Source organism: Symphalangus syndactylus, chromosome 21, assembly GCF_028878055.3.
Source record: "Symphalangus syndactylus isolate Jambi chromosome 21, NHGRI_mSymSyn1-v2.1_pri, whole genome shotgun sequence".
In the NCBI taxonomy this organism is placed as follows: Eukaryota; Metazoa; Chordata; class Mammalia; order Primates; family Hylobatidae; genus Symphalangus; species Symphalangus syndactylus.
The window spans coordinates 24,431,349-24,451,438 of NC_072443.2; the positions used below are offsets into that span (position 1 = coordinate 24,431,349).

Below are 20,090 nucleotides of genomic sequence, written 5' to 3' on the forward strand. Positions count from 1 at the left end.
AAAAACTCACATAATTCCTTTTTTTTTTTAATAGCAGGGACCAAAAATGGAGGGTATTTCTGTTTATTAACCAGAAGTGACTCCACCATGTGGCAATAATGTAAACAAAGTTTGCAATTTGATTTGGCTTGATATCTGGCTAGGTGGGGCTAAGGTGTTTTAACAGTAAATCTCAAAGTTTCATTGCCTTAGCACAATAAGGGATTGTTTCTTACAAAATCTGAAGCAGGCTGGTTGATCAGCTTCTGAGTTGCAGATATGCCACACCAAGGTTGCCCAGGCAGGAGAAGAGACAGGTAAAGGAGTCGTGTAGACTGCTAACTGACCCAACTTGGCAAGTGACATGTGCTAGTTCAGCTTATAGTGTATTAGCCAGAACTAAAAACATGGGCCCAATCTAACTGGAGGGAGAGGCTGGGAAAGAGTGGGGAGCAGCACACAGATATTTGATGAACACTAATTGTTTCTTCCGTACACTTGATGCTTGATATTTTGAAATTATCAACCTAAAAGAATGTGTAGGCAATTTCACATCATTTCAAGTTTTAAACATAAAGATAAAACTTTCATATCACTTTCCTTCAGATAGGCTTGAAGGGCCACTGTATGGCGAAGTATATGCTGTGGATGTGAAGAAATCCTTTTGATTTCTGTGTTAAAAATAATGGAACTTTTGCTTAATATTTGTGAGATTTGGGCAAGTGGTCTAACCTCTCTAAATGAGTATCCCTAAAGAAAAAGGGGTAACAATGCTTCATTCATGGGTATGTTGCATAAATTAGGTTGAAGACTGAACATAAAACACTTGACACAGTGCAGAGTACATGGTAAGTATTCAACAAATGTGAGTTTTTATTTTGTTTTTATTGGTATTATTGATATTGTACTGGTATTTACTACTATGCACAGTAATGTAGGATCCTCAGAATCATCTTCAATGATGTATCCGTAATAATCAGAAGAGAGTGTACTTTATGGAAACAAGTGATGTTTTGTCCAGATTCTGGCAATGAAACGTCTTTTATTTTCTGTGTGTTCTTCTATTTGTAGATCATGGGGAATTTCAGAGGTCATGCCCTCCCTGGAACCTTCTTTTTTATTATTGGTCTTTGGTGGTGTACAAAGAGTATTCTGAAGTATATCTGCAAAAAGCAAAAGCGAACCTGCTACCTTGGTTCCAAAACATTATTCTATCGATTGGAAATTTTGGAGGGAATTACAATAGTTGGCATGGCTTTAACTGGTGAGTGGACCATTCTGTGTTCTATTTTTACCTTTTGAGTGTCTTCATATGTAAAATATGAAACAATATAAAATCATGAAATTGCTAAAATGAATTTTTATTCAAAACTATCTCTTAACGCATTCTAGTTGTAATTTCTATCTGATACAATTCATTGGGAAGGTAATAATTTACACTTAAACAAAGAGCTATTTCTTAATGAATTAGTCATAGTAGTTAACTTGCCTACCCGGTCAAAGTGAATTTCTTTTCAAGAATTGATTGGAGCTTCTGAAATAATTTTATATCAATTGTTCTGATCTCTGAAAGAATAAACCCTATCAAAAACCATTTTGCAAATGATGTGAAATTAATCAAGTTATTATGGAAAAGCTTCAGCAATAAATAATTTCTGATAGGCTGTAGAAGACTTTAGCCTTCTGCACTCATCTTTTTTTCTTGGTTCCGAAATTGGAGAAAGAGATTAGGCCAGATGAATTCTAAGGCCTTTCCTTCCACTGAGTCTTCCATACGAAGATTCAGTGAAAATGTTCTGTGTTCTTGAGAGTTCCACTCTAGCCTCTCCATTATAAAAGATAAAATTTCCGATTTTCCCATTAGCTTTCTTCATGCTTTATTCATGGCAACAGGTCTTTGCTATGGCATCAAATTACACAGTAACATTTCCAAAGAGGGAAATTTCCTTGCCAAATTCTATAGATTAACAAATAAGGCAGTATCTATAAGAAAGTTTAACTGTTTGCATACCAGACTGGATCGTCTGCTGTATCTGTCCGGGCTTTCTTTTTTCCTTTTTTTTTTTTTGAGATGGAGTCTCGGTCTATCGGCCAGGCTGGAGTGCAGTGGCATTATCCTGGCTCACTGCAACCTCTGCCTCTGGGGTTCAAGCAGTTGTGCCTCAGCTCCCAAGTAGCTAGGATTACAAGCGCCTGCCACCACACTCGGCTAATTTTTGTATGTTTAGTAGAGATGGGATTTCACCATGTTGGCCAGGCTGATTGCGAGTTCCTGACCTCCAGTGATCTGCCCGCCTCGGCCTCCTGAAGTGTTGGGATTACAGGTGTGAGCCACTGTGCTCAGTACTGTCTGGGCTTTCTCAGTTATCATAATTGGAGAAAAGCTGAACTCTGTAGCATTTTTATCTGGTACCAAGCACAACCCTCTACTTTATGGCAGCTACCCAAAGATGTAGTATTTAAGAAGGAAGTAATCAATCCCCATAGGAGTTGTCTCCCAAATTCAAATCTCCAAATAATTCAGGATGTATCTTAGTCATTAGATTGGAATAGGCAGTGGAACTAAGATCATTGGCATTGAAGATCTGAAATAGTTGTTTGATTCAATTGGCTATCTTTGACTAAAACTATTTATTTGAACCAGCATCTGAACTTCCAAAATAAGCCTAAAGTGCCAGTGCTCAGCTGTTAGGGAACAGCTCAGAGAGAAGAATTAATGTCACAAGAGGACATTAGATTGGAATAAGCAATGGACTAGTCCTCATGCATCTTCTTGAATTCTAGGTAAAGCAGAGTTTCTAAAACTGTGATATGTTTCTTTGCAGGCATGGCTGGGGAGCAGTTTATTCCTGGAGGGCCCCATCTGATGTTATATGACTATAAACAGGGCCACTGGAACCAACTCCTGGGCTGGCATCATTTCACCATGTATTTCTTCTTTGGGCTGTTGGGTGTGGCAGATATCTTATGTTTCACCATCAGTTCACTTCCTGTGTCCTTAACCAAGTTAATGTTGTCAAATGCCTTATTTGTGGAGGGTAAGTATTAGTGAATATTTTCATGTACCTTTCTCTATTAGTGAGCATTTATGTAGCCCTTCATATTAATATACCTCTGGCATCTTGTTGCAGCCTTGATTGATAGGGCCATATATCTGGGCCATAATGAAATACTTGGGTGTCCTAGGCAGGGTGCCAAAGATCTACATGCTGTACTGACTCACTCAGTAGAACTGGGCAAACACAACTGCTCAATTGCTATGTTCACATTTCACATCTGTCTCAAACGACCACTTACAAAGGTTACTCTGGATTGTTCTGAAGATTATCATTTTTTTTCACTTTTAACAAATGAAAACTGATCCCAGAGTAATAAAGCATGAATACACTGAAATGAGGCAGCCACTCACAGCAGAACAGCTTCCACTATCTACTAATAGGCTTTTTCATATTGATACAGTAATACTCTGCCATTTGATGATAAGTAGGGTCCAAAAAATGCAGTCACATAAAAAATATGGGGTCTTAATTTTGGAAAGTTAATTAAAAACAGTATTTTTTGTTCAGCTGGTCTCCCAGTTATTGTAGGAAGAAAACAAGCATTTAGTGATTTTTTTCATGTATCACACATTGTAAGAAATTGATTATGGCAATAGATAACCACAAATTGATCAGGAGGCAGTCACTTCCTACTCATCTTGCCTCTGGCATCTGAAGATAAGAACTTTTGCCCATACCTCTTGGGAACAAGGGCTGGATAAACGATGGATGTCAACAACTAATAGCCTGGTTCTCATTATCTCAGGGGGTTACTGTATTTTGAATGAACATCTTTTCTCTTTGTCTTCATGAAAAAGATGAAGTTGGAATCTCTCTATGGGATGAAGAAATGCAGTTATTTACTACTTCTTGGGAGCTTCCAGAGCATGTTCTTATATCTGTCAAAATCCACCCATTGTTTGCCTCCTCCAATGGACTGAATTCCTTAAGGCGATGCTTTGACTTATTCATCTGTGTGCTCATCTGAATTATTGCACTTGCCATGCTTACTGTTCTTTGTCCTGCTTAGAAGAAGCTTTGAAATATTTTCATCTTATGGAGATTCCAACTTCATCTTAATCCTTTTCATTTAGATAAAGAGGAAAAGATATTCATTCAAAAATACACTTAACACCCTGAGATAATGAGAATCCATTCGTTGAAAATGTCACAATATGTTAGAGAGAGAATAAAGGTCAGGGAAAGCAAAAAGAGGGTTAGATTTCAAAGATTCTATTCTAATGAGGCGGTGATGTCTCCAAAAATGCAGTACTGTGGGCATCAGTGGGCACCTGCTCTTTTGGACAAATGTGCGTATGCGTAAAATTCTGTCTACAGAGAGAGAGGGAGAGAGAGAAACAGTGGGTGGTCCTTGGTTCCACTGAAAAAGACAATCTGTTTTTTCCCCATCAGCTTTTATCTTCTACAACCACACTCATGGCCGGGAAATGCTGGACATCTTTGTGCACCAGCTGCTGGTTTTGATCGTCTTTCTGACAGGCCTCGTTGCCTTCCTAGAGTTCCTTGTTCGGAACAATGTACTTCTGGAGCTATTGCGGTCAAGTCTCACTCTGCTTCAGGGGAGCTGGTTCTTTCAGGTGAGTTGGGGCCTCTAGTTAATGTACCTGGACTCTTTGCCTGTAACTTCTCTGTTTAGTTGATGAGGCAGTTTGCTCTAGACCCCAGAGACTTCCCTCCAACGTACTGCCTGTAGTAAGATCATGGGCCTCTGAGAAGTGATGTTTCTTTGAGTGTCCCAATAGCCCTGATGGCAGAATTGTCAGAGCAGCTGGGAAGTGGTGCATGCACATCTTCATCACACACCTGGACATCCATTATGTAGGAACTCTGAGCCGATGCTTTTAGTTAGAAGCAGTTCTTGACACTAAAGCAGCTTATAGCATAATAAGCTTAAGAAATACATGGAAGGCAGAAAAGAGAGCAAGCTATTATTTATTGAGAAATAACTATATGTTGGCTACTGTACCAAACTTTTATATATACATTGTTTTATTTTTTCCTTGCAACAGCCTGGAATTCAGGCATTATCATCATCAATTTACAGATAGGAAGACTCGGAGAGACCAAGTCTCATACAATAACGCAGCTAGGATCTAAATTTGGATTCGTCTGACCCGAGGCCCCAGGCTTTTTCCATTTTAAGCTGTTAACTCTTTAACCTTGATGTGTTGTTGAAAGCATGAATTCCAATCAGTAAACACACACTTTTTAGAGACTGACGAATCATAATCCAACATTCATACATATCTGTAAACAAAGTCTAGGATGGAAGGTGAATTTTGGTTTAATCAGGCAAGACTTCTTAGAAGAGATTTTTAGTCACCAGAGAACACAGATTTGGGATAATGAGGTTATTTTAGAGATTTGTATTGCACATGAGGAGTGATAAAAAGCAATGGTAGGTGAGGGGGAGAGAAACATCATGGTCAAATGGGATAGAAAAGATGTAATATTTAAGCATGTAAGAAAGCAGAAAGGCTGTTGGAGCAAAGGCCAGTAAAGAGGGGCTAGATCCAAGGGTTATTTTAATGAAAAAACTTCATAGAAAAAAAAAAAACTAACAAATACTCTATAATGTGATAAAGCTGATAATAGGTGAATTTAATTATATAAAATATTACACAAAATATCTCTTGCTTGGAATGTTTTACTATATACATGTGTTCCTATTCAAAATAAAAATAGATGGAAAAAATTTTAAAAGAGATGACTTCTGGTTAAGATGACTTCTGGTCAAGATGACACAGTTTATCTACAGTGTATCTTGTCTGCTCCTGACATAACAATGACAGATAAAATAAAATAAAATAAAAAACCTAGAAAATTGGAAACAAAATTTTAAAAATAAATTTAAACAATAAAGTAGAAAACACTAACTGCAATGAAGCAAAACATACAAAAACAGGCCAAAGAAACCTGTGGGCTGGATGTAGAACAGAAATGCAGAGCAAGAGTGGAGCTGAGCCTGCAGGCCCAGAGCAGACGGTGATGGTTTTTTGGCTCCAGGGGAACTAAAAGAAAGTAAAAGGACTCCTTTCAAGGTGGAGGATGAAACCAGGCTTTTGGGACTCTTTGATTGTGTTTTTTATATATTCTATATTCCTAATGGTTTTTCATCTGATTGATCTCTCACTTTCTAATAGAAGTCTGTTGAAGTTTTATATTACAGGTCTGGATTTGTCCATTTCTTCTTATGTTCATTTTTTGCTTTGTTGTAAGGCTGTTTTCTGCTTCTCTCTCTCTTTTTTTTTCTTTTTTTGAGTTAGATGCTGATCTCACTTATTTTTAATCTTTCTTGTTTTAAAATAAATGCATTTAAACAAATACATTTGCCTGCACACTGCTAGAGCTGCCTTCCATAAGATTTGATGTGTTAGTTTGTAGTTTCTTGATGTGTTGATGTAGTTTTCACTGTTGGGTAATTTTGAATGTTATTTCCATGTGCTTCTCTCTTTAATTTATGAGTTATTTAGGAGTACACTTTTAAGTTTCCAAAAATATTCTTTTTTTTCTTATTATTTATTTCTAATGTAATTGTTTTACCGTCAGGGAATGTGTTCTCTTTGTAATGTGTTGAGACTTCCTTTGGAACACGGCCCAATGTCAGTGGTTGTAAATGATCCATGTAGTCAAAAGGAAAGCATATCCTCTTTGTTTGGTTTAGGAGTCCTCATATATTTACTAGATCAAGTTTGTTAAAAAGCTAAATATTCAAATAAAGAAAGGCAGGAGAAGAGGGGAAACCCCAAGAGAGCAGAATTATAAACATAAAAGCAGAATTAATGAAATTAATGGGTGTTTAGTTAGTAATGACTAATTAATGTCTAGGATCTGAAGGAGGAAGCTGTGGGTTATACCTCAACTGGGAATAGGTTGGCTTAGTGTTGCCCCTTTTGGCAGACAAATGTTTTCATATTTCCCCCAAAAGCTTTTCTACGGAAGAGATTAATGTCTTTGGGCATAAATCCATGATTATTTAGAAAATTTTTCATCTACCAATATGTCTAGACTAGACTGTTTCCTTTTTCCTGGTAGTCAGCCTAAATAATGTCTGCAGCCTTAAAGAAAAATGAACATTTAATACCAGTGCAAACACACACTGGCAGGAAATGAAGGTTTAGCCATAGTGACACTCCCACTACTGCACCCCTCTGAAACAAAAATGTCTAGAAACTTAGGTGAATATATTATGCTTCCAGTTGGTGAGTGTGGTATATGAATGTTTACAGCAAAAAACGCTGTCTTAAGCTAACAATATTATGTCGTGACTTGCTTTTCACCATATTACCATATTTTTTCTCACTACTTCTCCATAAATGGTTAATATGTTAATACTTGTGCATGAACTGTGTGTAGAGGGATTAGATAAAACATCCACCTAGACTCTTGGAACCATAAGTATGGAGATGTGAACTGAAGGAAACCAATACTCAGATTGGCCACTTTTTTATCACACACATATAAATGATAGGGTAGTAAGTAAATGGAGAGGGAATTTCCCTTCCAACTTATTAGCAATGCTTTCTTTCTTGAACCACATCACAGTCAAAAATGTTTTCTCAATAACCTAGCCACATCATGCAATTTAAAAAAGAAAAAAAAGTCCTGCAAGCCCCTTTATTCCATGAATCATGTTTTCCCTGTGTCTCTGTGCGGGAGAATATTTCAAAAGCTCCCTTTGCACCTTCTCATTCCCAAGCTCCCTCCAGTCATCCTCACCGCCCAGGTGCGGGGGCAATCAGGGAATGAGGAAGCTGCTCCTGCTGTCTTTGCTTCTTGTTTTTTGGACAGTTGCTTCCACTGTATCTCCCAGCTACACTAATCCCCACAGGGATTCCTCCCATGACTGCACAGATCCTGAGACCAAACGAAAGCTCAGCCTTTGTTTTGCCTTTATGAAGGACAAAAGTTCATTTTTAAATGAAAAAAAGGCCCAACTAAGCAGTAATGCTTTGAGGTCTGATGCGGCAGCAGATCAAACATTTGCTTAGGCTTTTAGTGTTGAAATAAATGATTGGATAATCAGATAACAACAGGAAATTCAGACTTCATTATAGGAAATCAGCCCCAGGTTTATTGCCTATTAGAGAAGATAATTATTTACATTTGAAATGTGATACTAATGAAGCTTAAACTAGTCAAAACAAGATGTTCAAGAATGGCATACAAGTTATAGCAAGAAAAACTTTTTTTTTGCAGGTTGAGGTTTTTTTGGAATTTTATATAAGGAAACAAATTAAGACAACAAATAAAAGTGTGGTTTCTGTATGTAAAGGAGGATTTAATGAGTTGTGGCAGTTTCTAGCCTTAGTTTGGGGTTTCAGCTTTCCTAATTTATTTGTGTTTGGCCTAGAATGACTATGGAGTGTTTCTATGGCTTTCACTGTAGTCACATCGGTTAACCCTGTTCAGTGGCCTCAGTCAAATCTTTAGCTTTCAGCATTAGACTCTGTGGGTGCTAAAGAGATTGGCGATGAGAAGGGCTCCAAATTTCTCTTCTCCTGATGTGAACAGCAAAAAGTTTGGTAGAATTAATGATGCCTAATGGAGGTGACTTGAGATTTTATTTTGGAGGCTCCAAAAAGCAATTATGAATATGGCATGTAGTGACAAGTCCCTGGGCCTGCAGTTTAGACCAACCTGAATCTGTATGCTAGCTTTACCACACTAATTATATGAATCACCATAGATAATATGTTCTGTGCCGTTAGGCTTACTCCTCCAACTATAAAATAGAAATATTAATAATATCTCATGGGGTTATTGGGAAAAATATATGCTATAACTTGACAATGCGTGCTGTCCTGAGGAGAGGGCTGCTAATTCCAGAGGAAGGGGAGCAGAGGAAGCTTCCAGAAGAAGGTGAAAGACGGAAGAGAGTCACCAATGTGTCCAGGCTTAAGGTTTAGGGCAAGTGATACCCTTTTGCTTATTTTGAACTCAACTGTTGTCTTAGTTTCCTAGGGCTGTAATAACAGATCCCCACAAATTGGGTGACTTACAAGAGAAACTTATTCTTTTACTCTTCTGGAGACCAGAAATCTGAAATCAAGGTTTTGGCAGGGTTGGTTTTTTTCTTCGGGTCCAGAGGGAGAATCTGTCCCATGCTGATCTCCTAGCCAACTGCCAGCCATCCTTGGCATTCCTTGGCTTGTGGCAGCAAGACTTCATTCTCTGCCTTTATTATCACAAGATATTCTTCCTGTATTTCTTTGTTTTCCTATGTCTTCATATGGCCTTCTTATAAGGATGTCAGTGTTTGGGTTTAGAGCCAACTCTAATCTAGTATGACTTCACCTTAACTTGATTACATCTGCAAATACTCTGTTTCCAAATACAATCACATTCAGAGATACTGGGATTTAGGACTTCAACATATTGGCAGACACAGTTTAACCCACTACAAATGCTAACCCTTATCTCTGGGAGCTGGAGCAGATCACTTCCCAACCTGGGGTGGGCAGGTCATGTGGATGGCATTGGAGGAATGTTGGCAGGACTGATGGATGGGATCTGGAGGGCTAGTCCATAGCTCTTAACACTCATCTTCCCTAAAATTCTCCTTTCTACACAGAATTTTTCTGTTAATTTCCATGAATTTGTTGTAAGAGGAAGGCATGAGACCCCAGCTTAGATAACTGGACCTTTGAACTGGGAGTTGACTATGTGACTCGATTTTCTCTCTTGTTATTCCAAACAGTGAACATAGAGGACCTAGAAATTCTTGCCTTCTTCCAGGGGCTTCAGGGACCTGGGCTCTGGTCACTTTGCCTCCCACAGTGAGCTTTCCTAGCAGTATATAAAAGGGGTATTGCAAAACACTGATATGCCCAAAGCAACAGTCTAACCAGCAGGGTGGCATTTTCCACCTGCAGTTTCTGAGTATTGTGAGCTCATACCTCTAACTTAGTGACTGATGTATCTTCTTCCAGAGATGTTGACACATCTTGCCTTTAGAATATATCCTTGTTCTAATGCAGGGGCCCCAGCCCTTGGTGGGTGAGGCACAGCGGCAGTGATGCAAACGTTTTTGCAGCTGTTTGGGGATGGAGAGGCAAGGGTGTGCATTACTTAATCCTCCTGTCTCTACAATAGGCAATAACTGTATTCTGTCTCCTAGGATATAAAGAAGGGAAAAAGGAAGTTATTATAAAGTACCTTGCTAATTTCAACTAATAAGGTATTTTGGGAAAATGTATGACTCTGACATTTGTTGACAAATAAAATGCATTGGGCCAGGACAAAAATAGAAAACCTTGGTTGGATCGCCCTACTTGGTCAGGAAGGTAAACTGAATGATGAATCAACGGAGACTGCATGCTTCCACTCATGTTTGCCATTTAGGAATACAGGCCTAATGTTGCCGGATAGTTCTATTTTTACAAAAAAGCTGAAAATGCAAACTTTTGTGTAATGTTTCCTAATTTTTTTAAGTGTTGGCAACTAAAGCAAATTATTATTATTGTTTTTTTTTCTTTTGAGACAGAGTCTCACTCTGCGGCCCAGGCTGTGGGCCAGGAGTGCAGTGGCACGATCTCAGCTCACTGCCACCTCCACCTCCCGGGTTCAAGCGATTCTTCTGCCTCAGTCTCCCAAGAGCTGGGATTATAGGCACGTGCCACCAGGCCTAGCTAATTTTTTGTATTCTTAGGAGAGATGGGGTTTCACCATGTTGCACAGGCTGGTCTCAAACTCTTGACTTCAGCTGATCCACCTGCCTTGGCCTCCCAAAGTGCTGGGATTACAGGTGTGAGCCACCACACTCGGCCGCAAATTATTGTTTTAAATGTGCAGGCCAGACAAAGCATGTTTGGGAATTAGAGGTGTGGCTCAAGGGCCAACAGTCTGTCATTTGTGTTTTATGGTAATACAGTGCCATGTCCTCATGGGACCGCCTTCCATCTCAATACTGATTGTTCAAACCATATCAGAACTGCTGAGATGACTCAAACTGATCTTGTTATCCAGGTCACTGTCCTTCATATTGCCCCATATGGAAAGGCTACATGGTGAAAACAGTATGGGTGTAAGAAAGAACATGGAGTTTTTGGAGCCAGAAACTACTGGTTTGGACCCCTACCATAGTCATTCAGCCATTTTCTAATACTAGGGGAAGTTGTTGAAGTCCTTGAGTTCTGATCTTTTCCTATGACATACAAGAATGATGATGTCTTCTTCTTGAGGTTGTTTCAAGGGCTAAGAATTATTGTGACATTTATGTACATGAGTGAGGATTATGTGACAAGCACATGGTGGTACCGCCACCAGTAGAAATGGAAGTTCTCTTTCCAATTAAAGGGAATCCAGAAACGGGAACAAGTGATTAAGGCACAAATCTTAGTTTTCCCTGACTTACTCTAATTATTTGAAATTTCAAACAGAAATGGAATTAATGTTTTATTCAATGTTGCACATGAAGTGTTTTTTTTTTCTTGTAACATTCATTTATTAGATGTGTAATCATGGGCAAATCACTAAATCACCCAATTTTATTATCTAGATAATAAGGATAATAATACATTAAAATGAGGGTAATAGTACATCCTTGAAAAGGGCCATGGCAAGGAGACACCTAAGCACTGTAATTGACATGTAGTCAGCCAATACGTGGCAGACATTTGTAGGATTATCCATTATATTGTCTTGGTTTTGAATTTCATTTAGTTCTAGAAACCTGAAATACATTCATCCATTTATCTATTATCTCTCTATCTACTTATTGTTTATTAGGATAAAACTCTCATGACATAACATTAACATTTTTAAAGTATACAATTTAGTGGCATTTAGTATGTACACAATGTTGTGCCTCCATCACCTCTATCTGTTCCAAAACATTTTCATCACCCCGAAAGGAAACCCTGGGCCCATAAAATAGTCACTCTCCCTTCTCTCCTCCTAGCCCCCCAGTACCACTGGTGTGCTTTCTGTCTCTATGAATATTTGTCTAGTCTAGATATTTTATGTAATCAGAATCATAATATATGTGAACTTTTGCGTCTGGCTTCTTTTACTTAGTATAAATGTTTTCAAGTTTCATCCATGTTGTTGCATGCACTTCATTCCTTTTATGGCTGATCGATAGTCCATTGTATGAGTATGCCGCATTTTGCTTATCCATCATCAGTTTTCGAATATTTGGGTTGTTTTCATCTTTTGACTATTATTAATAGTTCTACTATGAACACTCGTGTACAAGTTTTGTTTGTATACCTATTTTCAATTCTTTTGGGTAGAAGTGGAATTGCCAGGTCATATGGAATTCTATATTTAACTTCCTGAGGAATTGCAAAACTGTTACCACAGTAGCTGCAGAATGTTATCCCAGTAAAAACTTTGATAGATAGATAGATAAATGGATGAATGTATTTCAGGTTTCTAGAACTAAATGAAATTCAAGACCAAGATAATATCATGGATAATCCTACAAATGTCTACCATATATTGGCTATGTGTCAATTTCAGTGCTTAGGCCTTTCTTTGCAATGGCACTTTTCGAGGATATATTATTATCCTCATTTTCATGTATTATTATCTTCATTATCCAGATAATCAAGACTATCCATTTTACATTCCCATCAGCAATATATAAGGATTTCAATTTCTCCATATCCTCACCAATATTTGTTAATATTATTATTATTGCCAGCCTAATGAATAAAAAATGGTATCTCATGTGGTTTTGATTTGCATTCCCCTGATGAACAATGATATCAATCATCTTTCATGTGCTTATTGACCATTTGTATATTTTCTTTGGGGAAATGTTTCTTGAAGTCCTTGGCCCATTAAAATTTTTTTTTGTTGAGTTTTAGGAATTCTTTTTATATTCTAGATATAATCTCTTATCAGATATATGATTTGCAAATATTTTCTCTCATGCTGTGAGTTGTCTTTTCATTTTCTTAATAGTGTCCTTTGAAGCACAAAAGTTAATTTTGATGAAGTCCAATTTATCTGTTTTTTTCTTTGGTTGGTGGTGCTTTTGGTGTCATAGCTTAAAAAAAATAACAAATTGCAAGTGATGAAGTTTTCTCCCTGTTTTCTTCTAGGAATTTTGTGGTTCTAGCTTTCATATTTAGGTCTTTAATCCATTTTGAGTTAATTTTATATATATAAATTTTATATATGAGTTAATTTTATATATGAGGTAGGGGTCCAAATTCATTCTTTTGCATATGAATACCTGGTTATCTCAGCACCATTTGTTGAAGAGACTGTTCTTTCTGTATTGAATGGCTTTGGCACCCTTGTCAAAAACCAATTGACCATAGACATATGAGTTTATTTCTGGACTCTCAATTTTATTTCATTGATCTAAATGTTTATCATTATGCCAGTACCACACTGTTGTTTTGGATTACTGTAGTTCTGTAGTATTGAAGTCCTCCAACTTTCTTTTTTAAGGTTGTTTTGGTTATTCTGGATCCTTTGCAACTCCATAAGAATTACAGGATCAGCTTTTTCTATTTCTGCAAAAAAAATAAAAAAATAAAATAAAATAAAATAAATTAAAAAAATTGGAATTTTGATGGCAATTGTATTGAATGTGTATATTGCTTTGAGTGGTATTGCCATCTCAACAATATTAAGCTTCCAGTCTATGAATATGAGATAGCTTACCATTTATTTAGGTCTTCTTTGATTTCTTTCAACAATGTTATGCAGATTTTGGTGTACAAGTTTTAAACCTCTTTGATTAAATTTATTCTTAAAGTATTTTATTCTTTTTAATGCTATTGTAGATGGAACTGTCTTCTTTTCCTTTTTTTTTTTTTTTTTTGAGATGGAGTCTCACTTTGTGGCCCAGGCTGGAGTGCAGTGGTGCGATCTCAGCTCACTGCAAGCTCAGCCTCCCAGGTTCCAGCCATTTTCTTGCCTCAGCCTCCCGAGTAGCTGGGACTACAGGCGCCCGTCACCACGCCCAGCTAATTTTTTTGTATTTTTAATAGAGACGGGGTTTCACTGTGTTAGCCAGGATGGTCTCGATCTCCTGACCTTGTGATCCACCCGCCTCAGCCTCCCAAAGTGCTGAGATTACAGGCGTGAGCCACCATGCGTGGCCAGAACTGTTTTCTTAATTTTATTTTTGAGTTCATTGCTTTTGTATAGAAATACAACTGTTTTGTATATTGATTTTGTATCCTGCTACTATGCTGAACTCATTTATTAGCCCTAATAGTTTTTTTTATGGATTTTTAAAGGAATTTCTACGTATAAGATCATGTCATCTGTGAATGTAGAGATTTTTGCCTCTTTCTTTCTAGTATGGATGCCTTTTATTTTTCTTAATGGCTTAATTACTCTAGCTAAATCTTAGCTTAATTGCTCTAGCTAAGATTTTCAGTACAACATTGAATAGAAGTGTGAAAGCAGACATCCATGTCTCATTCCTGATATTAGGGGGAAAGATTTTAGTCTTTTACCATTAAATATAATGTTAACTGTGGGCATTTATTTATTTTAAAAACTTTTTGTACTCCAATTTTGAAATAACAGAGTGAAACTGTACAACGTAGAAACCCAAGACATTCTCTTAAAGTCCAGACATTCCTAGCTTTGATGACTGTTTATATTTTGAAAACTGATTATTAAATGTCCTTTTAAAACTTTTATGAAAATATGACATATTAGAGACTCTCTATAGGCAGCAAAACCTGATGTTTTATCTGTTACATCTTAGATAATTGGAGTTAACTTAGTTATTTACGTTGGAAGCAAGTATTTTGAAATGCACCATTTTTGGGAATGTGGTTGGTTATTTTAATTATGCTTTTTGTTCTAAATTACAGATTGGATTTGTCCTGTATCCGCCCAGTGGAGGTCCTGCATGGGATCTGATGGATCATGAAAATATTTTGTTTCTCACCGTATGCTTTTGTTGGCATTATGCAGTAACCATTGTCATCGTTGGAATGAATTATGCTTTCATCACCTGGTAAGTTAGCAATTTCTGTTAATTGAAGTTCTGTTCCTTGGTATGTGATTATCAAGACTCAGTGATATTGAATTTAAAATTCAAAAGGGGATTTCATTCCTTATCATCCCATAAGACAGGGTAGCATAGCAGAATATTATCTGCAAACACAAAAAATTCCCAGTAAAAAGAATAAATGCTGGTTTGCCTCGGCTGTGCCTTTGATGCTCACATTACCCTTCATCACACTCCTCTGTGCCTCCATGTCTCCACATATGCTATTTCCTTTTCTCTCTTCTGAATGGTTTCCCTCACCCTGCACTGCCTATAGTGAGTCCTTCATTTACCGATGTGTAGATACTTCAATTATAGTACTTCTTAAGCTTCGAGTCCTTTTTTGACCAACTTGTGTGTGTTCCATTAAATGTAGGTGTCTGCCTAATTTGATATTGACTAATATTTCTAAAAGTCGTTTTATATAATTTTTTATAAGAACCCCATTTTTTGTAGGAACCCCAGTATAATGTTTCATAAGTGGGTAAGAAGCAGTAGAACAGAGTTATAAGAACACATATTTTTAGCTGCACTATTTATAAGCGGTATGACTTTGGGCCAATTACTTAACCACCTTAAGTACTAGTTTTGTTGTTTGTAAAATGGGGAAATAATAAGACCTAAATGAGATCAAGTATTTAAGCTTAGGACATAATAAGAGCTCAATAAATATTATTGTCTTGTTGTTCTTCCTCTTGTTATTCTTCTCCTCCTTCTCTTCTTCCTTATTCCTCTTTGGTATAAAAAAAATGAATGTGATATGGACCCTACCCATGAGGAATTTTTAGTCTTATAATTAGGACTAAATTAGGGAGATGCACAATGAAAATACAGTGCAATAAACAGAAATAGTAGAAGAAAAAAGCACTCTTGGAGTTTAGGGGAGGCCTCTTTACAATTGAGAATGAAGCTGCAGCTTGAAGGATGAGCAGGAATAGAAAGGGGTGATAACAATTCCTTTCTTTAAGGTGGTTAATGCCGAACCACAATTGGCTTGGCTGGTCTCAGTGACCAGGCATGAAGACTCCAGCACCTAATCTTTCAGACTTCAGTGCTGATTGAAATGTTCTGTATCTACAATGTCTAATATGGTAGTCACTAGCTATTGAGCACTTAAAATGTAGCTCGTGCCACATTAATTTTATTAATTTAAATATCCATATGTGTGTGGATAGTGGCTATTGTATTGGACGCTACACATCTAGCAGGTTCTCCGATTCCTAACATGCAGTAGTTACTGCTAGGCCCAGTGAGGTCCCAGCTAGAACCAACTTTCCACCCTTCTCTTTAGACATGGGCCTCAAGTCACCCCTCCTGCTCTGTGCTTCTTTGTGCCTCATTGCTGAAGCAGCTCTGGTGCTGAGGCACTGGGTGAAGAAATCATTCCTTTGTCTAGCTCTCAGCTATCTCTGTTCAGCTGCAGGTCAGCCCACTTTGATCTATAGTTGCTTCATTCTAGAGGTCTAGGTGCTTTGGGTACTAGGAAATTCCACCTTCTCATTCTATTAGCCCCATTCAGTTCCTCCAAAGCATGTGCATGTGCTCCTTGTCAAGGCTGGCTCTGCCATTGAGTGAAACTTGGCTTCTCCCCTGTTGTTCTAGGCTGACTTCTGGGCCTCATCTCCTTAGGGGCTGGAAAGCCTTCAAGATCAGTGCCAGCATCCAAGGAAACGCCCTTCCTCATGTCAGCTCCCCTCCAGAGCCAAAAGAAGACTACTGTCTCTTCCTGTTTCAAAAACCTTCAGACCCCTAATGGGCCTCTTATCCACTTATAGTACTCTGGAGACTGGACACTCCATTTTTTATTTTCCAACCTTCCCCTCTACCTAGTGGAAGAGAAGATTATCCTAATCTTTCTGACCATGCAGTTCCCTCCACCTGGCATATTCACATTAAATGCACACCTTTTCTATGAAAACTTCTGTGATGACTCTAGCTCTTGCTCATCTCCCTTTAAGAGTTTTTACAGCCCATCGTCTTCACCATGCATTTTAACAATTGGGATCTCTCTTGTGATGTTCACTATTAGCTCATGTGGGTTAGTCTTATCTACTGGCTAGATTGTGTCTCCTTGAGTTTGAGACCCTTTCCATGTTTCCCACACCTCTTGGCACACTGCCAAACATATCGTAGATCCTCAATGAACCCTTGTTTGCTGTTTTAATAGATAATAGATCTATGTTGCAGAGCTATTTAAATATAGGCTTGATTTGTTTTGAAATCATGTTTTATATGCTTTTCAGTTTTGCTCTCATATTGCTCTTGAAAAGTTAAGACCAAGGGTTAAATTTTCTGATATATTTTGATATAAACTTAAGCAATAGCTTAAGTTAGTTCCACAGAAGTATTTCAAAAACCCCTCTCAGAGCACAAGTAAAGCCATTACATATTGATACAGGCAGGCCAGACCTTCATCAGAAAAAATATGGCAGAAAATAAGGGTAAAGATGCAGGTAGACTGGTGAAGTTTTTCATTTGTGAAGAATGATATTGATGATTTGGCTTATCAGATTGGTTTGCATATTCCTATGTATTTCTGGGAGTTAACTATGCTTTATAGATATGGTCACAGCACAATGCCTTTATAATAATGATGCACAGGAAAAGCTTTGCCTAGTTCTTGTGACATACTCTTTCTCACATCACAGAAGTGGAGAGCCTGCTGAGCTTCAGCTGCTAATCAGTGTCACATCTTCCAGTGTCAAAAATTATAATCCCTGCTTCCCCTAGGCCTATGGATTCTTTTTTTTTTTTGAGATGGAGTCTTGCTCTGTTGCCCAGGCTGGAGTACACTGGCATGATCTCAGCTCACTGCTACCTCCACCTCCTGGACTCAGGAGATTATCTTGCCTCAGCCTCCTGAGTAGCTGGGATTACAGGCATATGCCACCATGGCCAGCTAATTTTGTATTTTTAGTAGAGACAGAGTTTTGCCATGTTGGCCAGTCTGGTCTCGAACTCTTGACCTTAGGCCATCTGCCCACCTTGCCTCCCACAGTGCTGGGATTATAGGTGTGAGCCACCACGCCTGGCCCAGATTCTCTTAAACTGTGAAAACAGTCACCAGGACGGAGGGTACTTCTTTGAGCTTCTTAATTCATCATGGCAGAGGCATCACATGCAGTTGAACAGCTTGTCCCCTGCACAGAAACTCGCCCTGGCAGGAGCTAGTAGCAGAAAGTAGGGGCTGAATTTAGCCCACACTTGACATGGGCCTTGACTTGGGCTGCCAACCCTAGAGGCAGGCTTCATGCACTTCCTTTACATGATATAGCACCTGTTTGCAATACACAGTTAGATGTGGCTTTTATGGAGAAACTCAACTGAGCTTGGTTTAATCTGGGCTTGCCACAGCCCAGCGATTCTCTTAATTGTTTTAGAAATGATCAAAGTTGGCTGGGCACAGTGGCTCATGCCTATAATCCGAGCACTTTGGGAGGCTGAGGCGGGCAGATCACTTGAGTTTAGGAGTTCGAGACCATCCTGACCAACATGGTGAAACCCCTTGTCTACTAAAAATATAAAAAAATTGGCCGGGCACGGTGGCTCACGCCTGTAATCCCAGCACTTTGGGAGGCCGAGGCAGGTGGATCACGAGGTCAGGAGTTCAAGATCAGCCTGGCCAAGATGGTGAAACCCTATCTCTATTAAAAATACAAAAAAATTAGCTGGGCGTGGTGCTGGGTGCCTGTAATCCCAGCTACTCGGGAGGCTGAGGCAGAGAATTGCTTGAACCTGGGAGGCAGAGGTTGCAGTGCGCTGAGATCGTGCCACCGCGCTCCAGCCTCCAGCCTGGACAACACGGCAAAACTCCATCTCAAAAAAAAAAAAAAAAAAAAAATTAGCTGGGTGTGATGATACATGCCTCTAATTCCAGCTACTCAGGAGGCTGAAGCAGGAGGATTGCTTGAACTGGGGAGGCGGAGGTTGCAGTGAGCCAAGATTGCGCCACCACACTCCAGCCTGGGTGACAGAGTGAGACTCTGTCTCGTTAAAAAAAAAAAAAAAAAGAAAGAATAGAAAAAGAAAAAAAGAAAAAGAAATGATCAAAGTTATCTTCTGATGCCTAATTAAACAATGATGCAATACATTGGAAAGCCACATTGTATCTATTTACTTATACCCTGCTTTAATCCACAAAAATTTTCAGGCAGCTCCAAAGCCAAATAAAAGTAATTTTCCTTTTTGGGTTGCCTTCCCCAGTTGCCCAAATAATCTAGACTTTGTGGTATAATAGGTGCATATTGCTCTGGGTTTCTATTTTAAACACCGTCTAACTTGAGATGCTTTTCTTTCTCCTCAGGTTGGTTAAATCTAGACTTAAGAGGCTCTGCTCCTCAGAAGTTGGACTTCTGAAAAATGCTGAACGAGAACAAGAATCAGAAGAAGAAATGTGACTTTGATGAGCTTCCAGTTTTTCTAGATAAACCTTTTCTTTTTTACATTGTCTTTGTTCTTGGTTTTGTTTCTTGATCTTTTGTTTGGAGAACAGCTGGCTAAGGATGACTCTCAGTGTACTGTTTGCATTTCCAATTTGGTTAAAGTATTTGAATTTAAATATTTTATTTTTAGCTTTGAAAAATATTTTGGGTGATACTTTCATTTTGCACATCATGCACATCGTGGTATTCAGGGCTAGAGTGATTTTTTTCCAGATTATCTAAAGTTGGATGCCCACACTATGAAAAAAATATTTGTTTTATTTGCCTTATAGATATGCTCAAGGTTACTGGGCTTGCTACTATTTGTAACTCCTTGACCATGGAATTATACTTGTTTATCTTGTTGCTGCAATGAGAAATAAATGAATGTATGTATTTTGGTGCAGACACCTGAAATCTTGTTTTTGTTATTTAGCTACACTCCTCCTTTATATCATGCAGAAGCTGCAGGACACAGAAATCCTTTTTTGTGAGACATCACTATAGCACCTGAGTTCTTCACAGGGAATAGTAGGCCAGAAGTCTTCCTAGGGTGTGGGATCTTTCAGAGAAGATAAAAGGGATGATTCCTAGGACACAGGGTTGCAAAGCCATGAGAGACTGGGAAAGGAGGACTGGGGTTTTGTCCATAAAAGTAAA

General features: G+C 38.4%; 1 protein-coding gene across 3 annotated transcripts in view; it reads left to right on the forward strand.

The window, feature by feature from the left end:
- Positions 1–19,838, forward strand: part of TMEM45A (transmembrane protein 45A) — a 113,927-nt gene extending 94,089 nt beyond the window's left edge. For all 3 annotated transcript variants that reach the window (XM_063630020.1, XM_055259466.2, XM_055259464.2), the window contains 5 exons: positions 1,051–1,243; positions 2,805–3,017; positions 4,431–4,615; positions 14,831–14,976; positions 19,313–19,838. In XM_063630020.1, coding sequence (XP_063486090.1) covers positions 1,051–1,243; positions 2,805–3,017; positions 4,431–4,615; positions 14,831–14,976; positions 19,313–19,406 — 831 coding nt within the window. In that variant the 3' untranslated portion in view covers positions 19,407–19,838. The remainder of the gene's footprint in view (positions 1–1,050; positions 1,244–2,804; positions 3,018–4,430; positions 4,616–14,830; positions 14,977–19,312) is intronic.
- Positions 19,839–20,090: the final 252 nt, after the last annotated feature.